The sequence below is a fragment of the Octodon degus genome, unplaced genomic scaffold, assembly GCF_000260255.1.
Source record: "Octodon degus isolate 3935 unplaced genomic scaffold, OctDeg1.0 scaffold00052, whole genome shotgun sequence".
In the NCBI taxonomy this organism is placed as follows: Eukaryota; Metazoa; Chordata; class Mammalia; order Rodentia; family Octodontidae; genus Octodon; species Octodon degus.
Window position 1 is genome coordinate 3,356,860 of NW_004524628.1, and position 15,095 is coordinate 3,371,954.

The 15,095-nt window shown below is 51.8% G+C and overlaps 1 protein-coding gene across 1 annotated transcript in view; it reads left to right on the top strand.

Moving 5' to 3' along the window:
- Positions 1 to 2,375: 2,375 nt before the first annotated feature.
- The window catches only part of Mall (mal, T cell differentiation protein like), a 33,814-nt gene continuing 21,094 nt past the window's right edge, over positions 2,376 to 15,095 (top strand). Inside the window, exon 1 of the mRNA XM_004633148.2 lies at positions 2,376 to 3,060. Within this exon, the coding sequence (XP_004633205.1) occupies positions 2,953 to 3,060 (108 nt within the window). The 5' untranslated portion in view covers positions 2,376 to 2,952. The remainder of the gene's footprint in view (positions 3,061 to 15,095) is intronic.

Below are 15,095 nucleotides of genomic sequence, written 5' to 3' on the forward strand. Positions count from 1 at the left end.
AAGCAGCCCAAGGAAGACAATGCATGAAATAAAGAGAATAACAATTGGAATGACTGCAGCTTTCTTGGGGGCAAGAAGGACAGTGTGTGTGTGTGTGTGTGTGTGTGTGTGTGTCTGTCTGTCTGTCTGTCTGTCTGTCTGTGTGTCTCTGTGTCTCTCTGTGTGTGTGCGTGAATGTGTATTACTGGAGATTGAAATCAGAGACTTCATATTGAGCTATATCCCCAGCCCTTTTAAAATTTTTATGTAAAGACGAGGTCTTGGGCTAGGGAGATAGCTCAGTGGTCTAAGCATCTGCCTGGCAAGCACAAGGACCTGGGTTCGATCCCTGGTACCGCATTGCCGGCCACTGAACCTGGACATGGTGGCGCATGCCTGCAGTCTCAGTGCTGGGGAGGCTGAGACAGGAGGATCATTATGAGTCTAAGCTGAGGAACAAGACCCAGTACCAAATTAACTATGTAATTAATTAATTAGAAGAATTTTAAAGACAGGGTCTCATTTAAGTCACTGAATTGCCAAGGCCAGACTCAGACTCAATGGCCCTCCTTAGGCTCCTCAAGTGTTGGGGTTACAGATACACACCTCCATGCCCAGATGTGACTGCAGATATTTCATCAGAAACCATGCAGTAGAACAATATTTTAAAGTGCTGTAAGGGCTGGGTGTGTTTGGCACACGCCTGTAATTCCAGCGCTCAGGAGGCTGAGGCAGGAGGATCATGAATTCAAGACCAGCCTGCACTACAAAGCAAGTTCAAGCCCAGCCTGAGCTGCATAGCCAGACCCTGTCTCACAAATAAATAAATAAATAAATAAAATAAAATGTTACAAGAAAAAAGCCAACCAAACATTTTATCTTCCATAGAAGTATTCTTTAGGAATAAAGATGAACTAAAGACATCCTCAGATGGAGAAAAAATAGAGGAATTCATTGCCAACAATGTTACTCCAGAATGCCAACAGGAATTCATTGAACAGAGAAAAAATACACCGGAAGGAAACCAGTGACATTGCCAATGATAAGGACATACCATATGGATGAATACACTGAAGGGGTCCCTCATACGTTCTCTCTTAAGTACAATGGTTAAGAGCAAAAACTGTGACATGTATGAGAGGGCTTTCTTTTTCCTTTTTGGTGGTACCAGGTATCGAACTCAGGACCTTATGTCTGAGAGGGCTTTTGACTTATGGAAATCTAATACGATGACTAATACATTAAAAGGCAGGCAGGACTCACATGGTGCTAAGACCCTTATCCTCCATGTGAAGTGGCAAATACTAACTCTGGGGAGGCAGGAAAGCCGGGCACCCAGCAAGAGGTGTACAAGCCTTGCAAAGACGCCGCCATGAAAGCGGCTCTGAAGCTGACTCGAGGTGCGAAGGCATTTCTACAAAACGTGGGGCTTGGCAGGGCGGCGCACGCTGAGGTACGCAAGTGTTCTCCCAGGCGTCCGGCGTCCGGAGACTGTGAGGAGTCTGTCGTGTGGAAGACGGTGAGATTTCATCTTTGCTTTTCCACAGCGATATAGTCAAAAACTGAATTAAAATGGAGCAATAAAAATATTCAAAAAATCCAAAAGATTTCAGGAAAGAAGCAACAGAATAAAAACAAATGCATAAAAAGTAAAATGGTGAATGCGATCCAAAAATACCAATAATAATATTAAGTGTACATGGTGTAAACTCAAGGGCGAAAGGCAGCAAGCAAGCTTCGGAACTATTTCAGAGACACAGAAACTTGTAAGTACAGCCGGCCACGGCGGCACAGCCCCGAATCCCAGCACTTGGGAAGCTGAGATGGTGGGCCTGCTGGGGGCCGCTCAAGGCCAGCCAGAACTGCAGAGTGAGATCCTGTCTCAAAAAAAAAAAAAAAAAAAAAAAAAAAATCGAGGGCCGGCCAAATAGCTCAGCGGATTACAGTGCCTGCTTAGGCAGACACAGGCACCAGTTCAATCCCCAGGCTGCCGATTGAGATTGGGCATGGTGATGTGTCTGTAATCCCAGCACTTGGGAAGCTGTAAACAGAATTACTACCAGTCCGATCTATGTAGTGAGACCCTGTAAACCCTGAACTAAATAAATAAATAAATAAATAAATAAATAAATAAATAAATATAGTGATAGCGGTAAGTTAAAAAGAGAACTGATGTTATACACATTGGAACGTTCCCAAAAGTGCGAATCCGCAGAGAAAGCAGCGGGGTCTCCAGGACCTGTCCTTTGCGGGCGGGTGGGCGGGGTGGTGCGCACCTCTGGTCCCAGCCCTGGCCAGCGTGGGGGTCAGGAAGGAGTCACTTGGCTGCAAGCGCAGCTCCCGGCTGGCGGGGCACCAGCGAGGGAGGAGCTGGGGCGCAGGGCGGGAAAGGCCCCTCTCAGGGGCCTCTGGAGGTGCTTGGGCACCAGAGTAGCCCCCACCACCCTCAGCGCAGGGGCTGAAGAGAGGGGCGGGGAGAGGGAGGGACAGGGAGGGAGACCTAAGGGCCAGTCCTCGCCCGCCCTGGGCCGCGAGGGAGGGTCAGGAGTGGAACCGAGCAGGACACCAAAGTGACAAATGCCCCAGCATCTTCAGTGGCTACTCGGTGGTCTTGACTTGACCCCACTCATTCGGGTTTCCTTACTTGAATAAGGACGAAAGTGCCCCTGGGGTGGGGGAAGGTCTCCGCGGAGGGCTTGGCACTTAGTAGGTCGCCAAACGCCTTCTTTTGGGCTCTGCACAGGAAGGGGCGAGGGGTGGCTGTCGCTGGCCTCCGGTGGAGCGACGCCCTCCGAGTCCAAAGGTCTATCTTAGAGGAGAACCCTGCAGAGAGACTCTCGGGCCACCCTAGCCTTGCGCCCGCAGGTGGACCTGCCCGGGACGCTGTCCCCTCCCCCGGGGTGTGTCGCCTCCCGGGCGGAGGTTCTATTTGAAGGCGCAGCGGCTGGCCCGGGAGCACCAACAGGGAACAGCATGGCCGCCCGCGACCCGCCGCCCGCCACCAGCTACGCGCCGCCCGCAGTGCCCTCGGGGGTCCGCCTGCTGCTCACCATCCCCTTCGCCTTCTTCTTGCCGGAGCTGGTGAGTGCAACAGTGGCCATGGGCGAGTGGGACGGGAGCGCCCCGGGAAGGGAACAGGACAGCCTCGGGCACCCTGTCTGTCGCACATCTCCCTGCCGAAGGCCCGATGCCAGTCTGGGCTTGGGCTCATGCCACTGGGTTGGCTTCCTGTTTCCCAGCAAAACCCCGCAGGGGCAAGAATGCCAGGCCACTTAGTTCTGGAGGGCTGTGAACTCCGACGTCCTGAACTAGGCAGGATCCTTGGCAGGAAACTGCGAAGGAAATTTTAGGCTATGGTTTCTCCAACAATTGGTATTTTTTAAAAGTTTAGAATGGAAGGGGTGCTCTGGATAGGTCTGTTCAGGACTTTTCTGAATTGTCACCTGCACAGACCTTGGACTTTTAACTCTTGTAGGCTCCTCTGGGATAACTTGGGAGGGGCCTGCCATTCAAAGATCTCTGGGATGTTGGGGTTGCACTGGGAAACCTACCGCTGCTGGGGTCTCTCCCAGGGCCAGTCATCTGCAGAGGTGTGGCCAGCAGCGCTCCACAGAGCCAGGTCCCTGCAGAGCGGCCCCTGTCCCACCTTACACTGAGGAGACAAGGGAGTTCAGCGATCAGATCAGCAAAAGAATGCCTTGTTCTCTGTCCCCTGCTGGGAGATCACTTTGGGGGTGGTGCCTTCTCACCTGCTCTGAGTTTGGCAGTGTGACCCAGGCTGGGAAGGAAAGCAAGAGTGTTACAGCCTACAAGAGTGACACAACCAGCCAGCTCACCCTTGTCACTTGTGGGGGTTGGGCCCGATTCAGGGAACTTCAGGCAAACTGGTTGAAGGGTGGCACACTGCTGTCCCGAAAGAGAGAAGCTGGGCAGAGGGTCCAAAGTGGGGAGGTGAGCCCCACCCAAGAGGCAGGTTCTGCCAGGGCTGCCTCCCCAGGCGCCAGCGTGGGCACCCTGCCAGACTGATGGCATCTCGGTGCTCCCACGAGTGCTGTGTGCCAGGACCTGGGTGTGTCCCTCACCTTGGGACAGTCAGAAGGGCTGCCAGGGCCAAAGCTGGCTGTACTGCTTTTTCTGAGTGCGAGCTTTGTGTCATTCCAGCAAGCCGCTGTGCCAGGCTTGTTGCTTCCCAGGGGTGCTCTGCTTGTCAGAGACAGACCCCAGAATGGCTCCGCTCTATGGTCAGTTGTGGCGCCAGCCAGGAGAGACCATTTGCACTTGCCAGGTGGGGAGCGGGAGACTGTGCTCCCGGGGTCTTTCACTGTTGGGAGTTCCAGGCTGGGTGGCAGAAGAGAGGCCAGGTGGGAACAGGGGCTGGAAGCTGGAGGGATGGAGTTGTCTGAGTCAGGAAAGCATTAGGGCACCGAATTGTGAGAGGTGTCATCCTGTGTCCCCTCTCCTGGGCCCTGCCAGTAGAATTCCTGGAAGATAAGCTTGTGTCTATGTTGGGCCCAGGGTCTTGATGTGATTTGGGTGAAAGCTGCTATTATTGTTGTTCTGCTTTTGTTCATTCTGTTATATTTTGAAATAACCTTAGAGTTATCACAGAGCTGCACTAACAGTCCGGGAAGTCCATCAAGTCCTCACTCAGCTCGCTACCCCATCCACATCTCCAGTAGCACAACTCTCAAAATCAGAAAATCAGCCCGAGCACAGCTCTGACTATTCTATTCAAATTTTGCTCATCACTCCCTGCCAAAAGACCCTTTCTCTGGTTCAGGATTCAGGTCAGGACCCCACATGGGGTTCAGCTATCTTATCTCCTTCACATCTTTTAATTTGGACCAATTCCCCCATCTTTGTCCTGATGCTTTTGAAAGAGGAGCAGACAGTTATCTGTACAGTCCCCATCTCTGTGGCTCTGTCCGACGTTTCCTGGTTGCAACTTTATTTATAAACTATTGATTGTTGGAAACTTGAATATAAGGCATGTATCTGCAGCATCCGTGTGGGGACACCTATTGAACGGGCCCGTTCTGTGCCTGCTGCCTTTACCTTAAATGAGCATCTGCAGTGCAGAGTCTGGAAGCAAGTGTTGCTCAGATCCCAGATGAGGAACAAGTTGATGAGAATGTAAAAACGGGTGGCAATTCTGACCCCAGTGAGTGGAAGATGCATGAGGCCGGAAGCGGGGAGTGCAGGCTCAGCTTTGTGGAGCCCCTGGCAACAGCCCTGGTGGCCTGGGTTTGTTATCACCCAGGCACGAGAGCCCAGGGTCCTGGGGTCTGGCTAATTCTTGGTCTTGGGGCTGAAGAACCATTCTGTCTTTCTTTCTTGTATGAATTGGTACAGGGTCTATAGGGTGTTCAGGGTCTCACTATGGAGATTAGACTCGTAGTGACTCTCCTGCTTTCAAGCTCCCAAGCACTGGGATTATAGGTGTGCACCACCACGCTCAGTATCAATCATGATCTCAGCATGTTCTGGGGACACGGCCAGCACAACACACTGGGGATCGAACCCCAGCTGCTGCATCCTGCCTAAGCAGGCACTTTAGTCCCCTGAGCTATCTGGCCAGTCCAAGTGTCTGTTTTTCTAAGGACAGGAGTTCAGAGGCTGGACTGTAAAATTTGGAGTTTAGGCCAGCATAGGGGAATAGGGAAAATGAAATCTAGTAACCTAGACTGGGAGTTGTGGGGGGTGGAGCTCACCCTTGGTGTCTGCAGCTACACTATCCCTAAAGCCCCTGGATGAAGGCCTGGTCCCGAAACAAAACAGCCAGGCATGTGGGTGCACACCTGTAATCCAGGTTACTTGGGAGGCAGGACAGGAAGGGTCCCAATTCAAGTGCAGCAGGAGCAACTGGGAAGCCCTGTCTTTTAATAAAATAATTTAAAACACCAAGCCCGGCACCCAGCTGGGCTTTAATTCCCTCACACCGCAAAAGCAGAAACAACCAGAGCACAGTCAGACCAGGAAGGCTCAAGCGAGGCTGGGGTCTTTCCACCAGCTTTCCTAAGGTCACAGCACCCTGGCTGGTGACAGCCTCAGATGCTTCTTGAGGGTCACAAGGCATGATGACTCTGAGTCCTGTGATTTCTCTTACTGTCCTTTCTCTAAGATGCTTATCAAGTTTTTAACAATAAAATTCATATTTTTTAAACATTTCATTCTTTAATACTTATGTCTTCTTAGGAAGTTGCCAAGATAGCTTGGGGAGGTCCCTTTACCCAAACCATGTTCCCCAAGGTCACACATTTCTAACTGGATTATAGAATGAGAACCAGGAACTGACTCTGGGAAGGCTGGTCTCCACCTCCCTGTCATCCTCTCACATGTGGAGTTTGTGTGACCACCATAAGTGACATCTGGGACTGTCTGTCACCAGCGCGCCCTCCGCACCCTACCTTCCACCTCCCTCCCCTCTGAACAAACCCTAGAAACCATTGCTCCTGTCTCTATAATGTTATTTTGAGAAAGTTATGAGTCAGTGGACTCATACATATGCGATCTCTGAGATTGACTTCTCCCACTCAGCTTGATGCCTGTGACATCCCTCCATGAGGTCACCTATGCCTATGGCTCTGTCCCTCTCACTGCTGAGTGTGGTCCGCTTAACCCATGACTTGCTGAGAAACATTTCAGATATTAGAGCTGCCATCAACACCAAATATGGGCTTTTGTGTAGACGGAATTTTCATTTCTCTGGAGGAAATGATTGGGTGTGATTGTTGGGTGGGATAGTTAAGTGTTGGCTTGGTTTTTATTCAGAAACTAACAAGCTATTTTCCAAGGTGACCGGAAAGTAATTTTTGAATTTTATATAACCACCAGCAAGGCATGAAACTTTTAACATTAACATTCATTTTCCAGTCCATTTTGTGTTGAATTTGGACTTCTAATTTGCAAATAGTAATTTGAAGACATAACCTCCAAGGGTGAGGAACTTTTGAATCAATGAATGGAAAACAAGAACAGACCTCCATTTATTCCTTCACTCCTCTGTATTCCAAGAATGGAGCCAGTACCGGGCAGAACGTGGGGTGGGTATAACCACCAGCCCTACCTCCTTTCTCAGAGCCAGCATCATGAGTGGCCAGGACCCGTCACACAACAACCTGTGTGTGGTTCTAGTTGACTCCTTTTTTCTTTGAGGCAGTGTCTCACAAAGTCACTGTCCTCCTGCCTCAGCCTCCCAGAGTTCTGGGATGACAGGCAGGAGCCACTCCACCCAACTAACTTCTGAGCTTTTTGTACAAACCAAGCGCTCCTGCAGAGCCTGTCAGAATACTGTCTGATGTTGGATGTTTTCCTTCCAGTTTCTTGCCTTGCGCTGGTCAGAAGGAAATCCTCAGATGCCCGTACAGGTTCATTTTGGGTTCCCCTGACCTGGGAAGTCGATCCTCAAGTCTCACCCCAGTTTCACCTTAATGTCACCTGCTTCTTCTCTATTGTTCATATTTAGAGGTGGCTTGGAGGAGGAGCCAGGGCCCATCTTAGGCAGTCCCCCATCTCATCGCTGGACACAGTGCCGGCACCCACAACTCAAAATCAGGGAGAGGTTGATTTTGGCTCACGGTTTATAAAGGTTTCAGCTCACAGTCAGCCGGCTCCAAGGCAGGGTGGTGTGGCAGAGGAACCTGGCAGAGAATTGCTCGGGGCGTGGCAGAGAGGAAGTAGAGGGAGATTGAGAGAGGAAGAGGGCGGAAAATAAGCCCACCCAAACCAGGCCCCTGGCCAGTCACCTCCTCCAATCAGGCTTCACCCCCAGCATAGCATTCAGCCACAAACCCATTCGTGAGTGGACTAATCCGCTGCTGATGGTCACACCACAGCAAGGCGAGATCCAATCACCTCTCCTCTGAAAAGCCCCGCCCATAAGCACGTGAGACCTCGCAGGACTTCTGGATATATTCTCCAACATCATCCTCGTGACCTGTCCTTAGAAGCTGAGAGTTCTGAGAAGGCAAGGTCGTTTCCTGCTCTACCCTCCACTCCCTCTGATTTTTCGCTTCTGGGCAAAAGACACCTCCATCTTCATTCGCTGGCTAGCATCTCATCAGCTCTCCTGCTGCCTCTCTCTGGGCTGCGTCTGGGCCTCGCTGCTGTCCCCCTGAGGACACCACTCAGCCTGTTCCTAGGCATGGGACAGAGCCCTTCCTTTCTGTCCTCCTGCTAGATGTGGGTGCCAGGGCACCAGTGAGTCCCGAGGCTGTTGACCTGGGACAAGGAAGGGCAAATGGGAAGGAAGGGATGTAACTGAGAATGACAGAGAGAGGAACAGCTGGGGCTGGGGGCTGAGAAAGGCCCCCCTGGCCCCTAGCACTACACTGTGAGGCCCTAGCACATTCAGAGTCAGTAAGGTAGAGTCAGTTAGGATGGAGTCCAAAGCCTAGCTGTGGCTCTTCACTGCTGTGAGACCTTGGGCCGTTACCTCACCACTCTGAGCCTTGGTGTCCACAGTGCAAGGAGAGACAATCACAAGAAAGGGCGACCTCCTAAGCCAGCGTGGGGTTTGAGTAAGTGGCAGCACAGGCTGAGCGCATGCTCCTGAAATAGCAGTTCCGAAGTCAACCAGCGTATAAATGTGGGTACAGGACAGGTACACAGCTCCGTGTGAACCTCGTGGACTCATTGGGCTAGTAGTCGCAGAGCAGCTGCTTCCTGGGTGGCGCTGGGATGCAAAGGAGAACACGAGAGAGGAGCCCCCTGCCCTGCAGAGCACGGTGCCTAACAGGGGTGATGTTGGCCAGGGAGACTGCGGAGATGCTGCCGCTGTCAGGTACGAGGGAAAAAAACCACACAGAAGGCTTCAACCCAGAGAGTTGTTCCCCATCCTTAGAAGCTGAGAGAGTGGCACGGAGGTATCGGAGTCTCCCAAAGGACAATAGCCACATGAAGTGGCCACTGTCAACACCCTCAGGAACAAAAGGGACGAAGGGCTGATCCTGAAGCCTCTAGGGGAAGATGCGCCACGCTTGGATTGCTGAGGGTGGTCTGGCCACAAAACAGGGGCCACCCCAGGGAAGGGGCACAGGGACCTGGTCTGGAAATGGCTGTGACTGCTGCTGTGGAGGAAGCAACAGAGGAGGCTGCCACAGGGAGCCTGTGCTTCCCCTTGCTCAGCTTCCACAGCAAGAGCCAGGCGAGGACCCAGCTGCTGAGAGCACCTCATCGCAGGGAAGATGACTGGAGCATGCCTGTGTTGGTCAGCTTTCCACCGCTGTGACAAAATGCCTGAGACTGACACAAGCAGCTTTAAAAGATGGAGGATTTCTTTGGGCTCATGACTGCGGGGTTTCTACCCATGCTCACTTGGCCCTGTCACTCTGGTGAGGCAGCGAGCGATAGCAGGTGTGCCTGTTAAACTAAAGCTGCTCATATCATGGAAGCCAGGAAGGAAACAAGATGAGTGTGGTGTCCAGATATCCCTTTCAAGGGCCGGCCAGATAGCTCACCAGATTAAAGCGCCTGCTTAGGTAGATGCAGAGGCCAAGGGTTCAGTCCCCGGCTGGCAGTGCCAGCCGGTACCCAGGGCACTCTGAGTCAGCAATTGAGACTGAGCGTGGTGGCACATGCCTATAATCCCAGCAGTTGGGAGGCTGAAAACAGGAGAATCACTGAGTCCCTGTACACCCTATAGATCCTACCCTAAATTCATAAAAAAGAAAAAAATATCCCCTTCAGAGCAGGGCTTGGTGGTACACACCAGTAATCCTGGCACTCAGGAGGCTGAGGCAGGACGATCACCAAGTTCAAGGCCAGCCTAGGCTCAGTAATGAGTTCAACACCCACCTGAACTACATAGTGAGAATTTGTCTCACGAAAACACCCCCAGAGCTCACCTCTACACCCCCTACACCCACCTCCTGTAGCTGCCACCACCTCCTTCTAGCACCATCAGCTTGGGACCAAGCCTTGAACACATTAGCTCTTGGGGGGACATTTAAGAGTCAAGGGACAAAGGGCTTGGGCTAGAGGGACCCTGGCAACCACCCTGCCCAGGCTGCAGGGCACTGCCTGTCCTTCCACCCAGGTCTGATCTTCTAGACCTGCCCTTGCTGACTGTGTGCCACCTCACCCAAACCATCAACCAGACTAGACCTGCAGCATACTGTAGAAGGCCAGCCTGCCTGCCTGCAGGACAAGTTCTCATAAATGACACACTTGAAGGAAGTGGCGGGGAACAGGGAGGAGCTCCATGTTCTGCCCTGCTGGACTCAAGGCCCCCTGGGTGTCTCCGATAAGCACAGGCCCTTGCTTCTCTGAATCTTTCCAGGGGACCTTTCCCCAGGGCAAGGCCGGGCACAGGGCGTCAGGCTTTGTTTCTGCAGCACCGTTCACATTGGCCTTTGGCAGGTCCTAGAAGCAGGCAGAGCAGGGAAGGGTCCGAAGTCCCTGGCCTTTGTCTCTCCACTCCCTGCCCTCCTGCAGCTCAGCATTGCTGGGCGTCCTCGCCATCCCACTGGGTCTTCTGTGGCCCTCATGGAGCCTACTGGGGACCTGCAGGGTCTGACACAGGGCAGCGAACCCAGCTCATAACCCACAGTCTGCAGCTCGACTCCACTTTCTCCTCCCGGCCAGGGGTGCAGCTGCTGAGGACGTGGGCTCTGCATCTTCTGAGCTTTGCAGTTCTGTCTCCGCACTCTTCACTGCCCTGAGCTCCACCCATCTGTCTTCTCGAGGGGTGCTGACTACACAGTTGGGATCAGGGACCAGAGTTTCCTGGGGTGATGCGGGGAGAGGAGGGCAGGAAGCAAGAAGGTCCCTCCTCAGGGAAAGTGAGAAAGAGAGGCCAGGTGGGAGGCACACAGGCTTTGGTCCCTGAGGCTTCTGGGAGGAGGGGAAAGACCTGCTCTTTCCTAGCTTTTCTGTTCTAACTTTTCTAAAGTCCATACGTGGGAAATTTTATTTTAACTGCATTTAGTGAATTAATATTTTTCTCTAAGAGGCAAGAAAGAAAAGCGCTTTAGACTTTAGACGGATCCATGTGTTTTTATAATTCTTGGTTGCACTGTAAATCTGTGCTGTTTGGTCCATAAAACACAGGTCAGTCGGTCACCCACTGAATGAGAGGGTGTGGCCTGTGGCCAGGAAGCCACTGGAGGGCGGTGGAAGGAAGGAGGAGGAAGCCCTGGCCAGGGCGGGCCGCTTGGGGGCCATGCCAGCGCCCCTTGTCCTGGGCAGTCTGCCAGACAGTCCTGAGAGCGCTTGCAGAGCGTTAAAGGACTTGCTGTAGGAGGAGGGATTGTTCTGGAGGGGACTGTTCCTGGAGTGGACTGGACAGGATAGCACACGGCCCCCATGGGAGCCCTCTGGGGGAGCTTCCTGCTAACCTTCCAGCCACAAAAGCAATCCACCCCCATGAGTCAGCACGCAGTAACTCTAGGCTTGGAAGGGTCCTAGGCTGAGTTGTGGAGGAAGGAGCTTCCCCGTCGTGCTACTTGTTTTTTGAGATCCCTGTGGAGTCCTGGATTCAGGCCTTAAGGGATGCCCCACAGCCTGTGGGAAGTGTCACAAGGGGACAGGGCCACCCCTCGCGGGCATGGGCTTTTCTGAGCTGCCCACAGGGGCGCTGCAGGGACAGGAGGTGTGTTGGTGAGTGCCCAGCTCCGCTGGATAGGTCCTGGTGCCCGACTCTGTCACCTGGGACAGGGCCTCTTGGCGTTCTGCTTGCTGCGGCTAGAGCACTCTGGGCCTCCTCTTATCTTGCAACTCCCGACCTCCCCTCTGCAGTGTTTCCTTTCCCTTCCTCTGGGGGGCTCCCCCTTCCTCCCCAGCAGGACCTCAGGTGCTGCAGCAGGCAGTGGGCTGCCTAAGCCGGAATGGGTCCTCACCCCCAGGGTCACTGCTGTGAAGGAGCAGAGCTGTCCAGGCCCGGCAGGGCAGGAAGGGGGCCACAGAGGCTTTGGGTGGAGCAAGTGCCTCCGCACCCTGATATTCTCATCAGAGCCTGAAACTCTGTGTGTGTGTGTGTGTGTGTGTGTGTGTGTGTGTGTGTGTGTGACATGAGACTCAGGAAGCAGCACTTACTTCCCTTTCCCTGGACAGCACACTCCTACAGTTTCCGACCTGGTCTTTGACATTTTTTAGGGCTGACTGATGACCCACTAAATAAATGGGTGCACGGGGGGGTCTTGCCCATGGTGTGGCAGCCGCAGTATGAAGGGTTCTTACTGGTAGAGGGTTGGGAATCCCAGCATCTTCCCCAGTGCTCCTTCCCAGGCAGGTAGGCCTGCCTGAGGGCTTCAGTCTGGGTTTGGCCTGGGAGTCATGACAACCAGTGAGTGACCTAAGAGGGAGGGAGGGGTGTGGTGACAAGAGCAGCCTGCTGTCTTAGCTGGCTGTTGCTGGCTGTGACTGGTTTTAACTGGAGAGAGGCAGACTAACCCATGTCCTGGGAAGCCAGGGTCTCAGTGGGTGGCTCCATCAGCCAGCGTATCACTGGGGACCTGCATCTCCACCTGCCTCCTCCTCCATTCCTATGACCCCAGGCTCCCCCTGCCCCACAGTAATGGCCAGAACATGGAAAGGGCCTGCCACACCCTGCATCTCCATCCTGGGAGCCCCCCAGCAGGTTTCCCTTCACATCTGGTCGGTCAGGACTTGGTCACACATGTGTCCACCGCTAGATAGGATATGCCAAGCCTAATGGATGTGGGCATCGCTCCTGTACTCCCTCCCTGCCCATACGTCCCACGGGGAGCACCTGCAAAAGAACACTGCGTGTCAGTGGTTCGCAGCAGCCTCGTCTGCTGCGGGGAGAAGTTGGATACCCAACACAGCCACACCGGGTGCCGCTGAGGAGATGAGGTTTGGTCCCTGGAAGGAATGTGATTGGGGCACTAGAAGTGCAGCGGATCCTCTCGACCCCTGTAGTCTGTATTTGCAGATTCACATCTTGCTAAAATGCATTTCTAACCCCCAAACAAAGACTCTGGGGGGCTTTTGCAGTCCCTGGGACATGAACAGAGTCACCTGACAAGCACAGTCCTGGCCAGGGTGGAGCAGCTTGACACTGCCATCTTGTCCCAGCTCTCTACGTATGACCTAGCAGCCTTATCGCCTTCTGTCTAGTGAGTGCTGCACTGTTCAGAATTTTGGGGGGACTTTGCTGAGCATCAGCGCTACCCAGTGTCCCTGCTCACAGGAAGGCTGAAGTGTGCCCTGAAGACAGTACTGACTGATGGTAGACAAGCTTTTTCAGGCAGGAGTGCTATCGGGCATGCAGTTTATTTCAGAAATCAGTCATGCATATCAAATAAGATACTTTGAAACAGAATTATGCTCATGACAACATCACATAGAGATTACTTGCAAAAAACCAGTTGTGCCTAGAGCCCAGAAGGAGCCTACCCCTGTGTCGTGCGGAGGAGCGGTGTTTCGGGGTCTACTAATTCAGTGTTCCCAGGCTTTATGGGACAGAACAACTGCAAATAACAAGAACCAGCTGCTCTGCTGAGCTACAGAAAAGTATAAAAAGTGGAATACAAATTGTATGTGCTTCATCATGCACAACTTTATAAAGCCATGGATGCGTAAGGACTATGCCTGGGATGGAACTCGGCATAGTGAAAAAATTCTTCAGTGTTAACGTGTTTTTATAATTAACTTAAAATGATAAGATTAAAGCATAGTTCTTGCCATGTGATTTCACTGTGAGCCAGCAACATCTCCCTAGAGTTGAGGCCCTTTGGCTGGGTGGTCAGTCTCCTGAGGGATCCCTGCGTGGGTCACCAAGGCAGGGACACGGACACATCTGATGGAGGAGCTGTCACTCTCCGTCGTGTTGCAGGGGAAGTGCTCAGGCCCAGGCTGGGTCTGGTCTTGTTTTGCCCTCTTCAATGTGAGCATCTCAGAGGTATTTGTACTCTGAGTTCCTAGCAGTGTTATTCACAGTAGCTGATATGCGGAAGCACCCTAGGTGCCGCCAGACCGATGAGTCAGTCACCAGAATGTAATACAGGTATCTCCCAGCTTAGGGCTTGATGAACCCATTATAGTTGAAACTCCTGCCAGGCGGGCCAAACTGCCAGGATATACCCCACCCATCCCTACCACCCTCCCAGCTTAGCGGCACAACTTGCAAAGGAGTATCCGATGTTCCCCGGGGGGGTCAAGGGCTGCACCTCTTAAGGGAGAATGTCAGACCACATTGCACTAACCCAGGAAAAGGTCACTGTGCAATGCTGTAAGCACAGTTTGTGTTGAATGCTTTTGCACCACTGTCAAGTTGAAAAAATTCTAAGTTACACCATTGCAAATTACAGAAATATGTATGTTTTCTGTATGTGTGCTATGGAATATTTTTCTGCCTTTTAAAAGGAAACCCGGCCAAAAAGCTACAACTCTTGTTGCATAGGTCCTGCTTTACCTTGGTCTTAACCATCCAGTAGAAAAGTATGAAGACGAAATATAGGAAGTAAAGCCATGCTGTTATGTTGAGCTGTGGGGGACTCAGGTCAATAATTTCTGGCATTGCCAGTTGAACAGAAGACCCAATGCTATTATGGGCTACTGGTCTCTTTTAGAATACTTTGCTGAGTTTACACACCTATAATATTCAATAACGGAACCTAGAAAAAAAGCGGTATACAGATGAATGTCCATTTTGTATCTGTGTATTCAAAGTGGTTAGGATAGATATATAGTTGCATTGTCTTAATGAATAGAATGATTTGTTCTAATGGTGTTTGTAAATAGGATCTCAAGTCCGCATCTTGTACAGCAATTAACCACTAAGAAGAATATATGCAGTGTGTTATTTGTTGAATCTGTACTTCCGATTTGATTTGAAACTGTCTCATTGCTATCTGTTTATCAATAAAATTTTGAAAAAAAAATAAAAAATAAAAAAAAAAAATAAATAAATAAATAAATAAAAGGAAACCCGGACACCTGCTACAACATGTTGAACTTCAGGAAGATTCTGCTGAGTGAAATCAGCCAGTTACAGAAGTATAAGTACTATGTGACTCTGTTTATGTGAGGTCCCTATCATGGTCAAATTGATAGAGAAAATAGGTGGGATGGGGAGATAGCTCAGTGGCACGGCACCTACCTGGCAAGTGCAAGGTCCTGAGTTCAATTCCTGATGAGAAAGGAAGGAAGGAAGA